This window comes from Calidris pugnax, unplaced genomic scaffold (assembly GCF_001431845.1).
Source record: "Calidris pugnax isolate Ruff unplaced genomic scaffold, ASM143184v1 scaffold54, whole genome shotgun sequence".
Classification (NCBI taxonomy): Eukaryota; Metazoa; Chordata; class Aves; order Charadriiformes; family Scolopacidae; genus Calidris; species Calidris pugnax.
Genome location: NW_015090864.1, coordinates 627,365 through 650,046, shown reverse-complemented (window position 1 = coordinate 650,046; position 22,682 = coordinate 627,365). Strand labels below are relative to the sequence as shown.

At 43.5% G+C, this 22,682-nt stretch overlaps 1 protein-coding gene across 1 annotated transcript in view; it reads left to right on the top strand.

Moving 5' to 3' along the window:
• TMIE (transmembrane inner ear) overlaps nt 1-22,142 on the top strand; it is a 59,964-nt gene extending 37,822 nt beyond the window's left edge. Inside the window, exons 2-4 of the mRNA XM_014944856.1 lie at nt 4,217-4,334; nt 21,435-21,584; nt 22,036-22,142. Of these exons, the coding sequence (XP_014800342.1) occupies nt 4,217-4,334; nt 21,435-21,584; nt 22,036-22,142 (375 nt within the window). The remainder of the gene's footprint in view (nt 1-4,216; nt 4,335-21,434; nt 21,585-22,035) is intronic.
• Nucleotides 22,143-22,682: the final 540 nt, after the last annotated feature.

Below are 22,682 nucleotides of genomic sequence, written 5' to 3'. Positions count from 1 at the left end.
AGAGGAAAAAAAAAAGAGGTTTTTCTTAAATACATAAGCCAATTAACTTGGCCCTTGACCTGTGAAGCCACAGATCAATTATCATTACTGTATTTTCAGTGCTGCATCTGGACCGTGCCAGGTTTTCCCCACCACTGCAGAAAATTTTGATGGCCTCACTACATAAGTTTTGCCTACTTGGGGGTCCATTGTCACATTGTCCTTCTCCTTCTTGTTACTCGGAAGAAAGGGAAGGGAAAGAGTGTGCACGTGTATTTATTTAAAACTCAGTCCTCCCAAACCATCTGTGGCCTTTAGATACGTGTAATCAAATGCAATTAGGAATAAACATTGTTAGTTTTTCAAGGCCCAGCCATGCTGCAGGCAAAGCAACACCAGTCAAGCCTAATTAGAAAGAACATTTAAAAAAAAAAATAAATAAAAGACAAAGAGGACCTTGAAAAGCTGTGCCTTTTACAATTTTCCTTCTCTGCTGCTTAATGGAGCGAATAAAACTCCTGTCTTCAGCAACTATCTCCTTTTCCACTGGGGATAATACTTCTGCTTCCCCCACCAGCACCACTGACAGTTTCTGCCTGCCTGAGATGAATCAGAAACAAAGCCAACATGATTTTTTATATATATAGATTATTATTTTTTTTTCTAGTTAAAAGAACCAGTGTCAAACTGTTCTGACCTAAAAACGCAACTTGCCTGGAAATGATTTAACGTTTTGGGGTTTAGTAGTAGATGTTTTACAGCCCTGAGTGTCCAATGTCAGTTCAGATCCAGCTCCTTATAGAGTAGATTTTCCTTCTCTCAGTCCTTGCTGGGCACTTGGAGAAGCTGCAAAGGTGATGGATGCCTGCACACAGTGCAACTCTGAGACCCAGCCTCTGCCACATCTGGGGACATGCCATCCAAGTCTTTGGCATAGTCCAGTCTTCACTGGAAGCAGAAGTTGTGCCTCCACATCTGGGGGAACCTGCCATGGTGGGAAATACAGCAGGAGAGAGGCCAGGGTATCATGAACATGGTCCAGCCTTGGCTCCAACTTTAGATGCCCCCCTCAGAACTAGTCCTACAGGGTCTGAGGCATTGGAAACCCAAAGCGTGGGGCAGTAATGGGCCACCAGCCCCTGTTCAGGCTCCTAGCAGGGAACCACTTGATCCCTAGGACACCCCAAAAATCCCCTTGTCTCTCTTCCTGGGACACTTCCTACTCCCAGGGAGCAAGCAAAGAATTGGATGTCAAGAGCAGGATTTACGTGCTCTACATTGAGCATCTAGAACCTGGAAACCCAAATCTGAGCTGTAGTGCAGCTGCTTTGCACAGATAAAGCAATGCTGTTAGTCTTTATACCAAACGTAACCTCTTCATCCATCTGCCCATCTTCCACTTCTGGACCACACTGGTGGCCAAGGGCACAAATTCACCCTTGATGGGACTAGGTACCACCACTCCCCCGCCTCGGGGCTGCGTAAGAATTCCCTTATCCCAGTGGTATCTCTGCTGTGTTTCACCTCCTTGCATCTTTTCCTTCTGTCCCCGATCCAATCATTCTGTCATCTTGACATTTATTGCCAAGCACAAATCAGTAACTCTGGATCTTGACATTTATTCCCATGCACAAATCAACAGCTCCAAATCTTGACATTTATTTCCAAGCGCAAATCAGCAGCTCCAGTTTCTTGAAGTTACTAAGAATTACTTTCATTAAGATGTTTTTTTTTCCCCCCTCCCCACTCTATGTGTTATTTCCAAAAGCTAAGAGGATCAGATGTGGGCTAGTGTTGCATCTTCATCCTGCTTAAAAGTTTGGACACGTTGTCTGGCCAGCACGTGGAGTAATGCAAATTTAGACATCTGCTGCTGCATCCCAGTGCCATAGATCAGCTTATATGTGATAATTTGTAAAATGGGGTAGCTTGACCATTACACTACAGTAATTTCACTGCACACTTCAGCCCTAGCATTTGAAAGTCACTCTAATAACATGAGGAAAAGTTAGTGATTAAACAAAAGTATCTTCATGAACAGTCATGATTCTGCATACTTTTTCCCTTTGCACTTTTTTCTTAAATAAGCAAAATATTTTACTACTTTACATACTGGTTCACAACAAGAGCTTTTGTGAAAACAAGAGAAGTGGCGGAGATGTTTAACCTTGTTGTTTCTTCCCTCCAATGCAAGTCCAGCCTTGTTTAGGGTTATACTGATCTTCATCCACGACTTCCTCCAGAATTGTCCATAAACTGGTAGCAAGTGCTCCAATCATTAGCCATCCTGCTACTGATGCTTCTACATTGATCCAGAATCTCAGGATGTCCTCCTATTGAGGCACACAATTGCAGTAGCACTCAATATGTCAACACATCCCTGACCTTTCTGTCTCTTTACATCTTCCCCACCTTTTTACTAGTCTATGAGCTTGTCTATCATTCCTTCATGACTTATACTGGAAAACATTTAAACATCAAAATAATGCTTACTACTTGTTCCATCTCTGTGGAGGTTTCTACAGAAATCGTGCAGCAGTTAGAGGAAGATCACAGAGTCACAGAATCACACGGGGTTGGAAGGGACCCATGGAGATCATCTAGTCCAACCCTCTGCCACAGCAGGTCCACCTACAGCAGGTCCCACAGGAACTTGTCCAGGCAGGTTTGAATGTCTCCAGAGAAGGAGACTCCACCATCTCCCCGGGGAAGCCTATTCCAGGGCTCTGCCACCCTCAAAGTAAAGAAGTTCCTCCTCATGTTTAGGTGGAACTTCTTACATTCAAGTTTGTGGGCTTCTGTCTACCCCAGCTGCTCCAATTCCTTTTCTTCATTGCTGGATGTTTTGTAAGAAGTAGAAAAGGGAGATCTTTCAGTGTTGAGTGTCACAGATTTCTACTTCTTTGATTGTCCCAGAGGCCTCCACAAGACCATACCACTCTGGCCAGACTTTCTTTCTCCCTCAATCACCTGTAGACATTCTGGTGTTTGACCACCAGTTGCCCCATTGCCAGTCCCTGCACTGTGGGAGAAGGGTGGCCCTCACAAATTGCAATGAGCTGTGACCAAGGCAGCTTAGAAGAGACAAGCTCAGACAACAATGCTATTCACCACAGATGGATTCTGAATCAGGTGCCCCCGGGAGACAAAGCACTCCAGACATGGCGGGAAGCATCCTTCATTAGGAAGAGACTAAAATATGGTTTGTATTGCAGAAATAGGCAAGTAATTGGAGAGCAGCTCCAGCTCCAATTCACTCTGTGGTTTCCATTACAGCTGTGTTTTAACAGCACTTTCACGGGCTAAGAAGGGAAGGGCATAGCAGGGAATCAGATGTGCCTGTTTAGGAGATATTTCTTTTAGAATTGAAGTGTTTTCAGCTTCTATCAAAAGGCTATTGCCAATGCAGATTAGGTCTTACATTCAGATAGAAGGCAATGAAGGTGTTTTGCTAACAACCCTCCTGAAAGGTCATGAGCAGGTTTTAACTCTCTGATTTCCTGCAGCACAACACATCACAACTTGAAGCTCATTAGCAGCGAGAGGTTGTTAACCTCTGATTTTCTAAGCCATAAGGCCAGAGAATAAATGATATGTGTGACCCTACCATGTCATCGCTGCACTGGGACCACATGACTTGGTCTGACAACCTGTTTGTTCTCTTAACACACCTGTGAAACATATTCAACCCCATTTCAGAGATGGGGAACTGAGGCACACAAGAACTAAGGACTGAGTCTGCAACAAGAGTTAGGGTCCTCATTTATCCAACTTTTAGCTACTATGGACTCCATCAGGTCTTTGTCCTATTTCCATCTAAATGGTCACTCCAGATAAGTTTCTTCTGCCAAAGGCAGCTATCCCTAAGGCTCTTTGACCCAGACACTCCCATGATGTTGAAGACACACTCAATAACCAGTGGAGCTTTAGAGATATAAGCTCTTCAATTAAGTCTCTATTCCTCAAAGATTTTAAAACTGGGGGGGGCAATAAATTGGGGTCCACCATCTAAGGCTCTTTGACCCAGACACTCCCATGATGTTGAAGACACACTCAATAACCAGTGGAGCTTTAGAGATATAAGCTCTTCAATTAAGTCTCTATTCCTCAAAGATTTTAAAACTGGGGGGCCAATAAATTGAAGTCCACCATTTCCTGTGCTACTGGTATCTTCCTGACTGTTTGAGGGACCCTTTCAAAATTTCTCTTTTTTTTTTTTCTTCTCCCTCTTTCCCAGGCCACCACAGAACCCCCAAAAAAGAAACCGGACCCTGTCACTTCAGAGACGGTGGTGATCTGGGGGCTGCGCCTCTGGCAGGTGATTGGTATCTTTGCCATCTTTGTCCTGGCAGTCAGTAAGTGGTAATTCTCTGCCTTGCACCAACCACAGCACCACCCCAAGTAGGACTTGTTCCTGGAGGACTACAGACCAGATGGCCATGGAGGTCGCAGGTTGAGGCTCTTTGGTCTCTGGTGTCACGGGGCAACACACTGAGGGGTTTTTGAGACAGGGAGAGGCAGGTGTGGTCTTTGAAGGAACAACAGATGGGCCACCATGGCTTGCAACATACTTATCAACAGGTCCTAGCTGGTGGCACCCCAGAGCAGAAGACAGACTGTAGGGATGTGCAGCAGCTGGGACTGTTTTCAGCTGCATTACCACATTCAGACCCAAATGCATGTTATAGGCATGGTCCTGCCCTGTCACACAACCATAAAAACCATGGGTGACCTCTTGTGGTGCTGTCCCACATGCTGAGATAAGAAACCTCAAGAGGTCTGCAGTTACAGCCAGTTCTGTCATTAATCTCCCTAACTCTATGCCAGGTGCCAAGACTTTCAGTGTGATTTCAGCAGGTCTTTCAGTACTTAAAAACTCTTTTTTTTTGACCCAGACAGTAGGAGGACACTGGCTCACCCCTGATGACTGCAGTGGCATGGGGTCAGACACTCTCCCAGCACACTTTGAGGATCTCTCCAAGTATGGCCAATCCCCCACTGAGTGCCTCCATCCAGCTTCATGCCCTTGCAGCTGAGACTCTGGGAAGAGCATAAACCAGCATCACTGTGCATTGCAAACTATGATCATGAGCTTCCTTACCAGACTACCACTTAGAACCCCATAAAACAACTATGATCATGAGCTTCCTTACCAGACTATCACTTAGAACACCATCATAACCCCATAAAAATTCTCTCCTTGAGTCAACTATAACTTATACAAAAAAATAGATCAGTTTCATACGAGTCAAACATGATAAATACATTTCTTTCCCATTTTCTTATTACTGTCTAGACTTTTGCAAAGTATGTAATGCATTTATTTCTTCCAACAAACAAAGTTACACAGACTTATCTACAATTCCCTTGAACCTCCTCTTTTTTCCTGTTAGGGACAGGTGAGCAGAGGGACAGAGCCTGTCCCCAGTCCCTGAAGGTAAATCCCATCAACTTAGAGATCACCTCAAATCCTTACTTACTCCAGGAAGGGTATCATCCAGCCATATGAACTGAGATACATCTACATCTTGTAGACATTTTTTTTAGTCATGCTCTTATTCTGGCTTGTAGCCCTAATTGCTCATTAAAATTAATTTCATAAGTGGAGCAATGAAGCATTTTAAAGTGACTGAAGAAAGGTCTTGCGTGCCTTAGCTTTCTGCATCACTTCTGCTCTCATTCCTCATGAGTGATGAGCACTCTCCAAAACAGAGTGGCCACACACAAGGTCCTGGTGGGGAACACCCCCAGGCAATGCCAGCCCTAACCTACAAGAAGCCTGTTTAGGAGAATATGGGTTTGCTGGGCCAGCTCTAAAAACAGAGTACTGCAGCAAAATGATTTCTAGTGCTCCCTGTTATTTTTTAATTTGCATCTAATCGTAGCCCTAATCTAATCAAAGAGCACAGCCATCTGTCTGTTGTTGTCTCTGCTGGTATTGGGTGAATCAAGTCACTTCTTGTTGCCACAGCCACCTCTTTGGCTGCTGTAGGTGGCCTGTATCAGTCCTTCCCTTACAGCCTTCCTGGTACATCCCCATACTCTCTTTAAACCAGACAGTCACATTTTCAAAGCAAGTACAAGCATTTTCCTCTGTTTTCTTTTCTTCTCATTGCCCTTCCTGGGCAAATACCACACCCTGCACCCAAAAGCTGAGTGATATCTTGGTGGGGAACACCCCCAGGCAATGCCAGCCCTAACCTACAAGAAGCCTGTTTAGGAGAATATGGGTTTGCTGGGCCAGCTCTAAAAACAGAGTACTGCAGCAAAATGATTTCTAGTGCTCCCTGTTATTTTTTAATTTGCATCTAATCGTAGCCCTAATCTAATCAAAGAGCACAGCCATCTGTCTGTTGTTGTCTCTGCTGGTATTGGGTGAATCAAGTCACTTCTTGTTGCCACAGCCACCTCTTTGGCTGCTGTAGGTGGCCTGTATCAGTCCTTCCCTTACAGCCTTCCTGTTACATCCCCATACTCTCTTTAAACAAGACAGTCACATTTTCAAAGCAAGTACAAGCATTTTCCTCTGTTTTCTTTTCTTCTCATTGCCCTTCCTGGGCAAATACCACACCCTGCACCCAAAAACTGAGTGATATCTGCTCCTACAACTTGTCTGATCTCAATCAATGAAGTTTATACTAATTCCTCACATGCCTTTGCAAACCCTTTGCAAACAATCACAAGAAGCTCCACAGAGCAAAGTTAACTCTGGTGACTCCATACACCATGTAAAACAAGCCTCAAAATTAACAGCAGGAGCTTTTGAATGCAGGTAGACTGGTGAAGGAGTTTATTTAGCTGCTTTTTCTTGGTTCAGAGGCAACAAATCATAAAGAAATTTTTGTCCTGATTGTTTTGTTGCTCGTTAAAAATTGGCTCCGGCATCACCAGGTTATTTAGGGTTAGAGACGTGGAAAGCCTCCCAAGCTGGCAAATCAACACATCACACCATGCACTGCTTGCAGAAAAGAAACTAAAGTTTTTTTGGTTACCTAAACACATCGGTAGCAAGAACCAAACACCCATGAAAGTTTACTCATCCAGTGACAGCTCAGAAGTGAAACGTATTGTAGAAAACAAACATACAAAGTCATTAGATATTGAAAGTGCTGGAAGTGGTGAGTGATGAGCACCTAAAATACTTTTAAGGATCTGTGTTCAGACAAGCAAACAAATGAATAGGTTATGTGCAATTCAACAAGGCAACATCTGCTTTAAGGTTTTTGCTCTTAGAAACACACACGGGTAATTCAACAAAAATCAGATTATGTCTGCCTGCTACAGATGTATATCAGTAGAGGGGTAGGAAATTATTTGCTAGAGATCACAGAGCTTTGGCTTGCTGAGTCTTTGAGTGATAAATAGATTCAGTACATCACAACACCAAAGGGAGCCAGTTTAGGGCTCTGCTGCTCTATTTTTCAGTGAACAGAAGGGATTTGAAAGCAACTGCACCAGCTCAGTCATTTTTTTTTTATAAAAAAACCCCAAGTATTTGGTGAAGGCAGCAACTATTAACCAAGTTTGTGGCTCAAATCAATACAGGATAGGTTCAACCTTAAGGACGTTAGAATAATGGAATCATGCAATCAGTTCTCACCCATTTCTTGTGCCTTGCTCCAAAAACATCTTCCTCCTCCTCCTTTGCTTTGCGATCCCCAAAGCATTGGTGGTTCCCCAGCTTTACCAGCCTTGTTTCAGCTCTTAGGACCAGACACAGGGTTTTCTGTGAGTGAGCTCTTGGAGACTTCCTTGGTATCAGTCCCAAAAACTAGGCAATAGTCTCCTTTTCTAATGGGACAAGAAATGGAGAAAAGCTTTAGAGTGGCTTCCTTTTCCTGGTTCCAGGAGCACCTTCCCAGTCAGAACAAGAGGGTAGCACAACCCTCTAACAGCACTAACCCCCTGCACTAAGGGACACAAAAGCATCCTTTCCAGAGCTTCTAAGGGCCTACACAAGATCCCAAGGGCTTGCCATATCACCTTCTTATCAAGGGTGTGTCTACTTTGTCATGTGAATCCAGGTGAGGAGTAAATGAGGATGAGGAAAGGAATTGAGGTGCTCTTAATGCCTCTAGCTACTTCCCTGTGGGTGATTGCAGAGCACATGAGCTGGATGCTTTTCAGCTGAAATGGAAATAGAAGATAGTTGTTCCAGTAAAGTATAGTTCTAGGTATGTGTGATAATTGCTAAGAGCAGCCACAGGGTCAAACTGGAGAGGACCCCACCTGAAATACAGGGAGTGTGAATGGCAGATCCTCCACACTCTTCCACCCCAAAAAACCTCCTCCTGCTGTGGGTGACAGGACTTACAAACATGGATATGATTTAGGTGTGGTTTCCAACTCGCTCTTAGCAATGTCCACACGATGGCATCATCACATAAGAAAAGGCACAAAAAGCCAAGTCCAAAACACTCTCACACTTCCATATTTAAGAAAAAAAAAAATCATCACATAAGAAAAGGCACAAAAAGCCAAATCCAAAACACTCTTACATTTCCATATTTAATTTAAGAAAAAAAAAAATTAAAAAGAAAAATAAGCCACATAAAGGCATCTTATATATCAATACATGCACCTGAAACAGGCAAAAAGGCTACATGCAGACCTTCTAACTCATAAGAAGGGTTCTGGGTGGGTTAAAAAGCAAATGAGGTTCTTCCTAGCTCTACCCAGCAGAGATGAGAAGAAATGAAATGCTTGCACAACTGTTAGCAGAAAGCTTTTCTGTCCCTGATAGCCAGCTTTCTCAGATGCCATATGAAACATCTGTCAGACCCATCCATCTCCATCTTTTTTCTGTGTTTCTGCTCTGGGACAGGTTACATCATGAGAGAAACAAAACTTTGGGAATAAATCAGCCCACATGAGAAAATGTAACTTAGTAGCACACCCAGAGCATCATTCAGGTGATGCTGGAGGCACAAATCTCATGGATGTGTGTATTATTACATCATTCTTATTCATCTACTAAAATATCAGGAAAATCAAATCTTTTTTGCTACAACCAGAGAAGGCTCATTTTTAAAGCAAACACAACCTCTACAGGGAAAAATCTGTACAGAAAGGGAGGAGAAGGAAAGTTCCTCGGGTACCACACGCAGCGGGTCAACTTGTTGTCGCTCCTCTCTCCCCAAAATTTTAGCTCAGTCATTTTGTCCTCGGTTAAAGGAGACCTTCCCTCTTGGACATTTGAATCAGGCAGAACAAGGCAGGCTGGGGAGCATCCCGAGAGTGTGCCTTGAAATCCTTATCAGGGCTGTCTCTCAGCACCCGGGACAATTCAGCTGCTCTGGATTGATCCTCTGAGTGCTGGCTGATAAGCAAAGAGACCCCTTGCAGGCAGGAGCAGAGACAAGGGTTTCACCTGCCTCTCTCTTTCTTGGGGAGACTTTGATGAAACAACAACACACAGCTAAAACGAGATTAGCTGTCGGGAGGATTTGATTCACTCAGGAGCTGTGCTATCTGCTTTCTTGGTCTCGCTTTTTCTTTTGTTCTCTTTTTTTTCCCTTGTCCTGTGAAAGCTGTAAATGGGGAACTGAGGCCCAACAAAACGCTATCACCCTGATAGGATGGGATTAAGTCATAACCTTGGAATCTTGCACAGCCTGTTTCAGCCACAAAGAGGGAGGACTTTGCACCAAAAACGCTGCCCTTTGCAAACTGCAGGGCAGTGATGGAGGAGGGGGTGCTCCTGATCCATCCCTGGGAAAGCCACCAACTGGCCCAAGTGTGCTCTCCATTGACTCACCCTTTCTTTTGGCATCACAACCATCATTGAAATTTTTAAGCAGCCCTGTGGGGCTGTTTAATTTCTTCTCTGGATGTTACTTTGGGTTCCAAGGTCTGCTGATTTCCTTGTTTATGTAAACCCCCAGGTCTGTTGACAGCAGCACAGCAGGGAGGATGCAGGCAGCACCTCTTTGAGTAATGCTGCACTGATTTCTGCAGAGGAAACCCAACTTCTGGGTCTGAACACAGGGCAAAATACTTCCACATCCCTGCTGGCTTACCCCTGTGGAGTGAAAGGCACAAGTAGAGGGAAAAGAGCACGGAAGCAAGAAGGGATGCTTAGGAGTCATAATGCAAAGATTTTGCTTATCTGCCTGCATAAAATGGGAGTCTTTCCCTTGAACCTGTCACAGGTTCAAGAGGAGTATAAAATACTGTGAGAGTACAAAGGAGGGAGAGGTTCACACTGAACAAACACATTCCCAGGAATCAAGTATTATTTAATGAGCACCAACAAAGCTGTTAAACATCTTGAATGCAATTAACTGAGCGCAGTTTAATTTGAAGTGCTAGAGGTTTTATTTACCAACTTGCTGCGGGTGTTGAAGTAGAAATGCCAGGCAAAAGATTTACACTATTAAATAACCATTACTTTTTGGATGGCAAAACCACCCAGATGTTTCCATTAATGTGCAGGATTCCCAGAGAGGCATTGGATAATTTAGGCTGGCTCAGGGATGCTGCACATGGTCCTTTCCGACAGAAGATTTGGCCATCTATCTTCAAACCCTGCAGCACCAGCAGCCCATCATATGAGAGATGCTCATCAGGGTGCACAGAATAATACATGCAGAGATGGATGCAAGGGGGGAGGAACACTGTCCTTGGGAAAGGGATGGTTCTTAAATAGAGAAAATATGTTGAGCCCCTCTTTTTCCCTCAGCCCAGGTTCTCACATGGAAGCCTCTTATCACAGACGAGGTATTTCCTTGTTTTAAAGCTGCCCTGCACTCATTTTGTGAGATGTTTCCATTAATGTGCAGGATTCCCAGCGAGGCATTGGATAATTTAAGCTGGCTCAGGGATGCTGCGCATGGTCCTTTCTGACAGAAGATTTGGCCATCTATCTTCAAACCCTGCAGCACCAGCAGCCCATCATATGAGAGATGCTCATCAGGGTGCACAGAATAATACATGCAGAGATGGATGCAAGGGGGGAGGAACACTGTCCTTGGGAAAGGGATGGTTCTTAAATAGAGAAAATATGTTGAGCCCCTCTTTTTCCCTCAGCCCAGGTTCTCACATGGAAGCCTCTTATCACAGACGAGGTATTTCCTTGTTTTAAAGCTGCCCTGCACTCATTTTGTGCCTACAAAATAACCCAAGCCCCCATACTGCCATCAATGTATGCAGTTCAAGCTGAGCAGAAAAAGGGTTGCTTAAGAGCAAGTTAAGCATCTTTTACAAAGGAAGGACTATTTTTTATGTATTCCAATTAATAACAAGTAAATATTTTTTCTCGCTACTTATTTTGATAACAAATAACCTAGGCTGCTCTTGTTTCATACAACAATGTTATCAAACCTCCATTGTTGTGCTTGTGCACACAAAGACACCCACACCCAAGACTACTACAAAATCAGTTGTTGTGATCCCTATCAGCTAAAAAACATCGGAGATGCCATTGCCTGAGGCTGACAGCTCTCAGGTCACATTTAAGAGAGAGGGCTGTGTCTGGAGGCTGCAAGGGGAAGAACTGGGGTGTGGGACCATGGTGGGGCTCCAAAACAGCCCCTGCATCCATCCAAAACAGATGGATGCCTAACCTGCTTCTTCATCTTCACTTTTGACACCTCCCCACTTGGTGACCATTCATGGCCAAGGCAATGGGGTGACAGAGGGCAGATTTGTGCCCAGGTGGACAAATCACTTGTGCATCAGAGATGGGGACTGCGAGGAGAGGCTGGATGGCACATGAGGTACAGGTGTGAGAAGAGGCTTTATGGATCTGAAAGTGAAAGTCAGATTTGCACCCTTCCTGGGCAAACCCACTTGGTTACCTCTTCATGTTTTGGTTTATTATTACCATTCTTATTTCAATAGACCATCATAATTTTAATTCCCATTTGCCCTTGATGTGCAATTTCATGCCTGACCCACCCACCCTGTGCATTTTCTTTACCCAGTGTGGAGAACAGGCACAATCCATCATCTCACAGAAAATCCAACTAACACCAAACAACAGCTATTTTGCAGATTCCAAGGGCAGGATAAATAACAACCCAAATCCCTGCTTCTCAGCTGGTGTAAATAAATGCAGCCGTATGTTGTTTGCAATTAATTATGAACGGCAATCTGTGAATATCCATAGGACTACATGAGGTCTGAGGGTAGACATGTCTGAGCTGCCCAGATTAGATGCAAATCTAGTCTTGATCTTCCCAAGTCACAAGTTTAGCTGTGGGTGTGGGATCCTGGGTTTTGTTGCTAGCTCTAGTTTAGCAGAAAAGACAGGCTCAGCTTAATGACCATGTTTTTGAATAAATGCCAGGCAAGAGGTATTTCTCCTTATTATGAAACAATCATTCTTAGATCTTGCCTCACACAGCTGCGGTGTTGGCTCCTCCTTGTGACAGTTTCTTTCCTTGCATGGAGGCAATGGAGAAGGCTCAGACCCAAACCTCTCACTCCCTGGGATGGTAAATCCCACCCTTGCTCCCAGCCTTTAAGATGGGATGGTGGGGAAAGAAGGTTAGGGATCTCCACCCTTGCTTCAGGAGATATTGCACCAGGCATAAAAGACCCCAGGAAAGAGACAGAAAGCATAAGTAATCAGGAGCTTTTTTTTAATTAGAGCTAAGAATTCCAGCCAAAACCTCTAATATGGACTTTGTCACTATGATTCCCTTTGTCACTATTGACCTGCTTTGGCAGGGGGTTGGACTAGATGATCTCCAGAGGTTCCTTGCAATCCCATATCATTCTGTGATTCTGTGATTCATCTCAGCTATCTAGAGATGCTTTAATGGTAGACATCTAGAGGTGACCAGGCAAGCAAACAAGTGGGAATAATTAATCTGTTTGCTTTAGATGTCTACCTAAGGATGACATGACCTGTGCACTCGGGTGCCCTGGCTACTCTGTCTGGAATGCTCAAGGGAGCTCCTACTGACTCCCTGCTTGTTTTTGTCCCACACAACATATCCTAATGCAGAAATCTAACATTTCTTAGATTAAAATTTCCTAAGGGAACTTTTGTTCTGAGGATGGCCTTGCAATCCCGCCATATTTTTCACTGGGGAGCTCAGAATAAATATAAAGTGCCAGCTGTTAAAGATGTCCTCCTTGCCAGCAAACAGAATAAAAAAATAACAACAAGATGGGTCCAACCCTAAGCCATATTTTTCACTGGGGAGCTCAGAATAAATATAAAGTGCCAGCTGTTAAAGATGTCCTCCTTACCAGCAGACAGAATAAAAAAATAACAACAACAACAAAAAAAAAAGAGGTGGAAGGAGCCATGCAGGGAGTTGGCTGAATCCAGTCAAGCAAAGTGCAGGGAATGACAGCAGAAACCAGGGTCTATGGTTGGGAGAAAAGAATTTAGACCCCATCTACAGAAAAAACAAGCAATCCATGACTAAATGATAATTTGTAAAATTTAGCAAATTAATCAGTTAAGCAACATCCATGACTAAATGATAATTTGTAAAATTTACCAAATTAATCAGCTCAGGGTAATGCTGCAGTAAGGAGTTATTTGAATGTATTAGTGTGAGTTAGTGAGAAGTAGGAAGGTTTTTGACCTCTATGTTTTTCCGGGGAGATGCTTCTGCTTATGTATGAAAATAAATCCTGACAAAACAAAGGCTTGCAGGAAAAAAACCCAAACAAATCCTTACCTCTGTTCAGTGCCCGGACAAAGGTTTTCAAACAAGAGTCTCACTGAGCTCACTTTGGTTTTCTTGCTGGAAAGAAGAACAAAAGGCCACTTGATTGCAGCATTGAAGGACTTCAGAAAGAAAAAAGAAAAAAAAAAAAGTATATTAAGATCTTTTTAGTCTAGTGGATACGGGCAAGAGCAGAGTCTGGAAATTAAAACCAAGTCAATTCAAATGAGAATTTGAGAAATAAATGTGGCAGGGAGGGTGATTAAATGTTGCCGCACTCTCTACCCCTTAACAGCTCTTCTCAGAGCAAGGTGGGATTCAATCCAACTCAAGTTATTTCACTCAGGCAGTAATTAAACTTAATAACCTGCGATGTGCAGAGAGGTCAGATGATGTGATCTAATGGTGTGGACAGACCCCCATTTCCAGACACCAGGAAAATATCACAATTAGAGGCGTAGTTAAGCTCGATGGCTGAGCAAACATTGGAGCGGCCCTGACCTCTTGATGCAGTTCTCTCAGCGTGTCCTTAGGGTGCTTTACAAGGGTGGACACACTTAAAAACATGTTTTGCTTGAAGTCATAGTGGCACAACTACTGGGAATACAATCTTGAGCTCTTCATTCTTTGGCTTTCTATTTTGGTTCGCTAGGAAACCAGTACATCAAGCCAAACACTAGATTTGCTGTGAATGAAGTGGGATAAAGTACAGGGCTGAGCAAGATTTTGAGAGGGCATCTAATCAATCTCTAACCTGGACTTCAAATCTGGCAGTTTTACTATCCATGTCTCCCTGTTTTCCAGCAGAATCCTGAGTCCCCATTACCACAACCTGATCCCAAGCCTGACCCACAGCTAGAACATGCCCTGTAGATGGTTGCACGCTCTTTAGAGGGAAAGCCTCCTTCTTCTGAAGCCCTCTGAAAGTCCTCAGAGACCTCTTCTGAGGCTCTAGTATCCAAGCAAGAGCTCTAGTAGCACCATCTTTAAATGGGGTTGTTCAGGCACCAGCAGCATCACCTGAACACTCAGGGTGGACCAGCCCTACAAGCAGCCACCCAACCACTAACTAATTTTTTTAAATCATTGCATCATGACAATTAGCCAGCTATTAACATGCCATGAGTAGCTTGAACAGCCAAAATATGCTACCTCTTTTCTTGAAGCATCCTTGTAGTCATATACCAAGCAACTCTCCAGGCTTCTCAAAGAGCATTTAAACACAAGTGCTGCAGTTAACTTGCCATTGAATACATCTGCATTAATTGCTTGCATTATTAACAATGGAATGGCTGCCTAATTAACTCAGAGCAGTGCAGGCTACTTTGCTAAATGTTAATTAAATGCTTCATTGGCAGACTGTATTTTTTCAGCTTCAAAGGGAACAAACCTACTGTGTATTGCAGCCAATTTCCATTCAATTTATGAAACTGTTCAGTTCTCAATCATAGCTCTGCTGAGATATTACACCAGGCAGTCTCTGGAGAAGATATTTCATTTCCATCTTTCCCAGCTCCTAGAAGAACCAGGTTGTTTCTTTCTTCTTTTTTTTTTTTTTCTCCTTTTTTAAAAAAATTTACTGTCCAGCTAAACTAGAGGGAACTGTGTTACTGTGGATGGGCTAAATTCATTTAAGTGAAAAGACAAGCGACCACGAGCAGGGTAACTTGGCCACACCAATATTTGGTTTAAGCCAATACAGCTCCTTTCACAGTCTTTTGTGTATGCTCTTAGCTTGCTGCAATTACAAAAAAGAAATATTTTAGTTTAAGCCAGTGGGAGTAAACACACAGCCCGTATTTAGTCACAAGCATCTAATTGTTTATGGTGGAAATGATGCGTTTAACATTTGCTCTGTGACTGTTCTTCAGATGAGAGGTTGTTTTGCAGCCGTTTCTCAGCTCCTCCAATCCAAATAGCATTAGATTTGAATATTAGGAAAACATTGCCCCCTGTAAAAATACTGAAAACAGGCTAAAAATCCCGAAAGGAACAATCTTCAGAGCCCTTCATTATTTCCCCATTCAGGGTTTTTTTTACTATACGCTGAAGAATGAAAATCCATCACTTACAATACCTCTTTTGTCATCACAGATAGCAAAAAAGTTGACCCCTTTAAAATACCCATTTCATAAAGGACTACCAAGTATTTGTTTCTTTCTTGAGAAATTACATTTCACATCATCAGCCTGGCAGAAACAATGAAAAATGATTTGATACCTTGTCAGCTTGAATCCTCAGCGTGGAAAGAGAACACCATGTGCAGGATCAGACCTGACTTTTTAATTTAAACCAGAAATGTTCCTTCAGAAGAGGTGGCTGAATTCAACCGTGTATGTCAGGTAGCTGAAAAGGAAAAAAAAAAAAAATAGGTGAGAAAATGAATTTCCGAAGCCAAACAGCAGAGCAATCCACAGCATGTTATTGAAAAAGAAAAAGCCTGTATTTTAATTGTGCAGTTCACAGAAGATGCTGATTATCCTGGTATCACAAGGCAATATATCATTAATACAGAAAAGCTGAGAAAAGGGAGAGAATTGAAAATGATGCCACTACACAGAGTGTTTCTTCTTCTGCTTTATGTAGTTTGAGAGCAGATAAACCATTAATAATGTCACTGTTTCAAACCTTGATATTTTCATGGACCTTTTATGGTGTTAATGGGGCATTGACACATCTCATGGAGATTGATTCAAGCTCACCAGGCATTAAGGTAATAGTTTACTCAGGCTGCATTTTCGAAGCCTTCTCAACAATTAAAATGAGAGCTGAAATCCTGGAAAGTAAAAGGAAAGCCAAAGCATGAAAAAACAAGACGAAATATTGTTTGATAGCGGTGTGATTAAAGCACTCACCTGGGGAATAAGAGAATTGGGGAATGTTTAATGTGAAACAGCCATTCGAGGCTTGAATTCAGGTCATCTGCCTGCCAGAAGAAAAGCACAATAACAAATCAGTCTAGAGTTGCATCCAAGCTAACTGGTCCCCCAAATACTTCATCCTATGGACCCAGAATCAATTGTGATCAAGTTATCACTATTCAACTGGGTTGCAATTAATATTCTTCATATTCCAAACAAAAACTTTTAGTTTAAGCTACTTTTGTTGTACATATAAACCTCAGGGAGGTTTTTAATGTTTTCTTTTTATGTTGTAATTTTTCTACCCTAAGAACATGGCCCTATCAGTTATTGTGCTCAGCTGATGCCATGTCACATACTAAGCTTTTGTAAGAGTATTGCTTTGAGGCTTAACTCATGGGAGAGAGTACAGTCCAATACTTGATCTGTTATCTTACAGGGTGGCTATTTTTAAACAGCAATCCTCATTATCAACCATCCTCACATGATGGCTAAGTGCAACTGGTGTCAGACACAACCAAATCACTAGTGACGAAGGAGGTCTGAAGCAAAGCCAGAAAGTCATGTCCATGGGTCAGGGTCTGGGTCAATGGGACACATGACCAGGCACAGGCAAAGGTACAACATCCACTGCAGTGGATCTCCACCATGATCAAGGCATGAGAGAATCAGCTTAAGAGTCTTTCCAAGAGAAGAAAAGGGGAACCTCCACTCAGGTTTCTTCTGACTCCTCCTTTGAAAAGGCCACCAGCTGCATTAAAAAGGTGGAGAGGGATTTTTTATCAGGGAGTGTAGCGATAGGACAAGGGGTAACGGTTTTAAACTGAAAGAGGGGAGATTTAGATGAGATATGGGAAAGAAATTCTTTGCTGTGAGGGCGATGAGAGCCTGGCCCAGGTTGGCCAGAGAAGCTGTGGCTGCCCCATCCCTGGAGGGGTTCAAGGCCAGATTGAAGGGGGCTTGGAGCAACCTGGGCTGGTGGGAGGTGTCCCTGCCCAGGGCAGGGGACTGGAACTAGATGATCTTTAAGGTCCCTTCCGATTCCAAGCATTCCATGATTCTGTGATTGATTACTTCTCATCTGGCCCTGTGTCGTGGTTTGGCCTCAGACGGCGAACAACCCGATTCCAAGCATTCCATGATTCTGTGATTACTTCTCATCTGGCCCTGTGTTGTGGTTTGGCCTCAGACGGCGAACAAGGGGGAGGCCTCTCACCTCACGCTGACCGGAGCCAGCGCGGCCCTGAGGGGAGAATCGGCAGAAAAAGGCAAAATCTCGTGGGTTTTGAGACAAAGGCAATTCAAGAGAACAGCAAAGGGAACAAGAAACCACCACCACTGACAGAGGAACAGACAACCAGGATTACTATACCACCACTTGCCGACCGGCCCCCGGAAGCCTCTGATCGCTCTGCTCCCCCCGGGAGGGCTTCCTCATCCCCCAGGGGGGCTTCCTCATCCACTCCCCCGACTTCTCATCCCTCCAGTTCCCAGCAGCTCCGGCTGCCCCTGGGCAGGGCTCACAGGGGATGGGATACCCGTGTCCCTCCTAGATCCTGGGGAGAATTAACCCATCCCCACCAGACCCAGGACACCCCAAACTCAGGCAGTCAAGCCCCAGGAAGGGGCATAGTGGTGAGGATGCTCTCAGGACCCTTACAGGCACGTTCAGTTTCCCAGGTTGTCTTCAGAAGGAAAATAATGTTAACATTGGCACCCAGAAAATATTACAGGTTACACTGCTTTCTGGTTCACTTGATGGATAAATTATCACTGGAGCAAATATAATCTTACTGGTGCAAAGCAGGAAAAAACTTAAAGTATCTACCAGGCACAACAAATGGTGCTAAAATAGCTCCACACCTCTAATATGCAGCAGACATTTCACTCTTAACTTCCAAAGTATAAGATCCACTTCTTCTAAATGAGGGAACAATTCCCACTTCTAAATGTAGATCTCTGATGCCATTTGGGAAGCCCTTGGGCACGTTGTCCAGCCTCTGGCTCTCACTTCAGGGAGGTCACAATTCTTCCAGGGTCTGTGTCAGACCAGTCACTCCAAGCTCTTTTTGTGGTTAACAGAGAGAGGCAGCTGCAGACGATTTATTTGACATACCTTAAACTTCTCTCTTAAGATGAGATTAATCACCCTGTGGAGATGCTTCTTTCACTCCATCAGATACAAAGGGAGTCTGGAGTGACTGTCTGAGACCATAATCCCTACCTTTGGGACACACAAACCAGAGCAGATCAATTCCACCCACTCTGTCTCCTACGTCTGACCCAGAGGAAAAAGCAAAGATATCCAACAGGGAATAACTTCCCACTAGCAATGAAACAATCATTCCTGGCATCAGTTTCAGTGTCCTAAGGCTCCTGTACCCAAATCTTCCTCACTGGCCTGTCCTTTTAAAAAGATAATGGCATTCTGTTCAATATTTAGCCCCCTGCATGGCTTGAGCCTCACATTAAGCACAATTTATAAGGGGGACAGAGATGGGAATAGCATTGCATTATTTTCACATAAGCCTCTTGCTCCAGTGGCTGGTTATGAATCATTTCACATCCCAAGAAAACATGTGCCTCAGTGTAATACTTCTTCTCCATTAGAAAGTTAAACAGAGAGCCCAGCTCACGACTGCCATGTAACAACTACCAGTTTTGTCCTTAGTAATTGAAAAGAAGTGGAACTGTAAGAGATACAACCACCCCTACTCCCTCCTGTAGGGCTAAGCCAACTACTGTGATAATGGCAGGCATTTTCTCCTTGACTTTGAAGGTCATTGACCAATCTCTTCGTGCTTTACTTGAAAGCTGACAGTCTTACCATTTATCAGTCTCCAGGAAGATCATCTTCCTGTCAAATTTTTCTGTAATGTGCACAGAGGATTCCTGGTTTAGCTGAATTCCAGAGTGCTTTTAGGAAAACAATAGATCTTGATTTAAATGTGGTCAGAGGAAAAGCATATACCCAATCTCCCCCCGTAAATTGTCTCCCTGGTTGCTGTTCACTGTTAAAAATCCATGCTTATGTCTAGTCTGACCTTGCCTGGAGTCCTTGCCCAGTTACTGGGCATTTTTTTGTCTATGCCATCCACTGGTTCCGACGTAGCTGCGGGCAGGTGCACAGTGAAATTCTGCTGCCCTGAACATCGGGGAGGACCCAGCTGTGCACTTTCCAGATGTGGTTCATTACCCACCTGCAAGCTGTCAATGTTTTGCTGCCAACACCACCATATGGGTACCTTGCTTTCTTTTTGTAAGACAACGAAAAGCTCGATTACCCTCAGCTTGTTGCTGACCCTCCTAGAAGAGCAAGGATAAAAGCATCTTGATTGCTTCCCCAATTACAGGTTATTACAATTTCATGGTGTTTTAGGCAATTCACTTCAGCTGCAGTTGTTTCATCCTGTTGTGACATTTAGATGGCCCTGAGTGTGATTCCACTGCAACACCTCAGCAACAAATTGTTTAAGGGGAGTGATATTTTTGGCAGCAAAACTCAGCCAAGGGATAGGGGAGCTGCTACACTTTTCTTGGTAACTTTACACCAATCTTAAAACACTGAGAAAAGTGTTTTACTACTTTCCTTTTCTCCTTTATTATATGAAGAGGTCATGCAGAGCTTGTTCTTGGTTATCGTGATCCCTCTTTACTTAGGAGAGGCTGGACAGGTACAAGATAAACTTTTAGGGAGTAAAATTTACACCAGCAATTTTTTTTTTTACTCCTGGTGAATGATAAATGCTCACACTTGGGGCCAAACTTACAAATTATTTCTCTCATTTCCTTGGGTTAGTCTTAAAAGTCAACATTGTTCATGATGACTGGGGAACTCCAGTTAAAACAGGAGACAGAGTGTGACAAACTGGTCACACAACATCTTTCCAGACGCAAAGCTCTGCCTGCCTACAGAACCCCCTTGCCAATAATGTATATAATGAGGTTAAGAATTTAGGTAGGTTGAGCTTTTATTTAGACTAGAAGAATCCCTCAAACTATTTTAAGGATGCCCAGAGAAAAAAAAGCAACTCAAAAGTTCACAGACACCATGAGATCTCATGCTTCTTGACATGTGTTTATGACCTGAGGGCCAACTAATTTTCTGATTATCAGTTTCTGACCTTTTCGCTGAAGTTGCTTTGTTGTTGCCAGAGGTAGTACATGGATGACCTGATCAAGTACGTGGATTCCTAATCTAGGAAACCAACCAATAGTGATTTCATTGCAATGAATTGTCTGAATCATGATTAGATTTGCAGATGGAAATTCTGAATTAACGTATAGGTTTAAGCATGAGGGAAAATAAAACTATCTGTATCCTTAAGTCGTGTACAGAAGCCTAGCCCATGGAAAGAAACATGATGGAATAGTAAGCGCATGATGGGGGGATTTAGGAGATCTGGGTTCAATTCTTGGCCTGCCCTAAATGAATGTGGATCAGAGTCAATTAAAGCATATATTGAGCTCTGGTTCTGTATCTCTTTTGAAGGGTTTACAATGTTTCCATGTCAAACTCCTCATTGCTTTCTTCAGCTGGAGGTTCACAGTCCCAGCATCTACCTATCACAAAAACAAATGGCTGTCAGAACCTCTAGCAATAACACACTGCTGAAGGGTGACAGTACATCTTAATTGCTGCTGTCATTTCCAAAGAGGTAATGAATTTGATGCTCAGAAACACCACTGGTGTATATGATTTAAGGCAGTGGTTTACATTGGTTTTGGTGGGGAAGACATTCTCAGTCCTTTACCTCAGCTCAGCAGAAGACTAGCAATTCTTTATTTTCAGGTAACTCTATTGCTTTAAACCATATCCCTCCGGCAGGTACTTCCTACTGGCTGCAGGTTCCTACTGGAAGAAATCCTTAATTTTTCTCCCCCCTGTAAATGATGGACCAACCTGTACTAGACAGAGATTTGCTGACTAAACTGAATGCTCTTGCTTCCCTCCCTCCTTCCCCAGTTATCACCCTGTGCTGTATCTTCAAGTGTCGGATTCCCCGGACAAAGAAAGAGATTGAGGCACGGTACGCCCAACGGCAAGCAGCCAAGACATATGCAGACAAACTGGAGACTGTGCCACCACTCAACGAGCTGACAGAGATCCCTGGAGGTACTGCCCATGCTCACACCAACGCGAGACCCATCTCTTCCTTTGGGGTGGTTTTCTATATGCGTGAATGCAAAGAGCTAGGTCATCCCTTAGTGTAACACAATGTGGCTCCTCGGGCACAATCATAATGTGGTAAACACCTCCCATTTACGTGCACTCAACCTGCAGTGTCTGTGGAAGATTAGGTCATTTAGATGAAAGGGACAATTTCTCCAGTGGTACAAGTCATGGTCATTCCTTTGAAGTTCATGTTTTAAAATTTCCAGAGATTCTGATTCATTTGAAGGATGAGTTCCTGGGTTGGGGGGTGGTGATGGTATCAGTAAGGAAAAAAAAGAGTTGTTAGAGTTTCACATTACCCATAAATGGCTCACCCCATTTGGATGGCCAAGAGTATTTCTGTCACTGGTCTCTGCTCCTCTCACTCATCTCTCCTGATTCTGTACCCTAGGCTCTACTGAAACTCTCCTAACTCTCTCTGGTCATGTCCAGTCCAGACCTCTCAACTCCCTGCCTGTGGTGAAAGAAGAAGATGAAATGGCCCTGCAAGGAAATTAGGGGACTGCCTTCCTGTCTGTCTGTCTATGGCTTCTCTTTTCTGATGAGATCCATCATACCTTGGACTATCTGCTTCTCAGTTCCCTTTCTGCACTTCACCTCTGTTTTCTCGATACCTTTTTATGATTTTTTTTTTTCCTCTTTCCTGTTTCTCTGCAAGCCCTGTGGTCTGTAGCTTCATGGGAACTGGGAGTTTCCTTGACTCAAAATGTGATGCTTCAGACCATAAAACTGGTGAAAGAGGTAGCGAACATAATTGTAGAAATTTAGTCCTACATCAGCAAAAAACCAGAACAAAAATTGTAGAAATTTAGTCCTACATCAGCAAAATGCAGAACAAAGTGCTTAACAGTAGGAACTTGCACATACATCAGTATTTCAGAGGTTTTCAGACACCTGACCACGCCTACAGTATAAACTGAGGATGGCCAGACCACTCTCTGGAGCTGAACCCAGTTGGCATGGATAAGCCCTTGTCCATACAGTGAAATTCTCTTGACCTACTTTAAAGTCAAAAGTCATCCAAAAGTCTAGTTAATG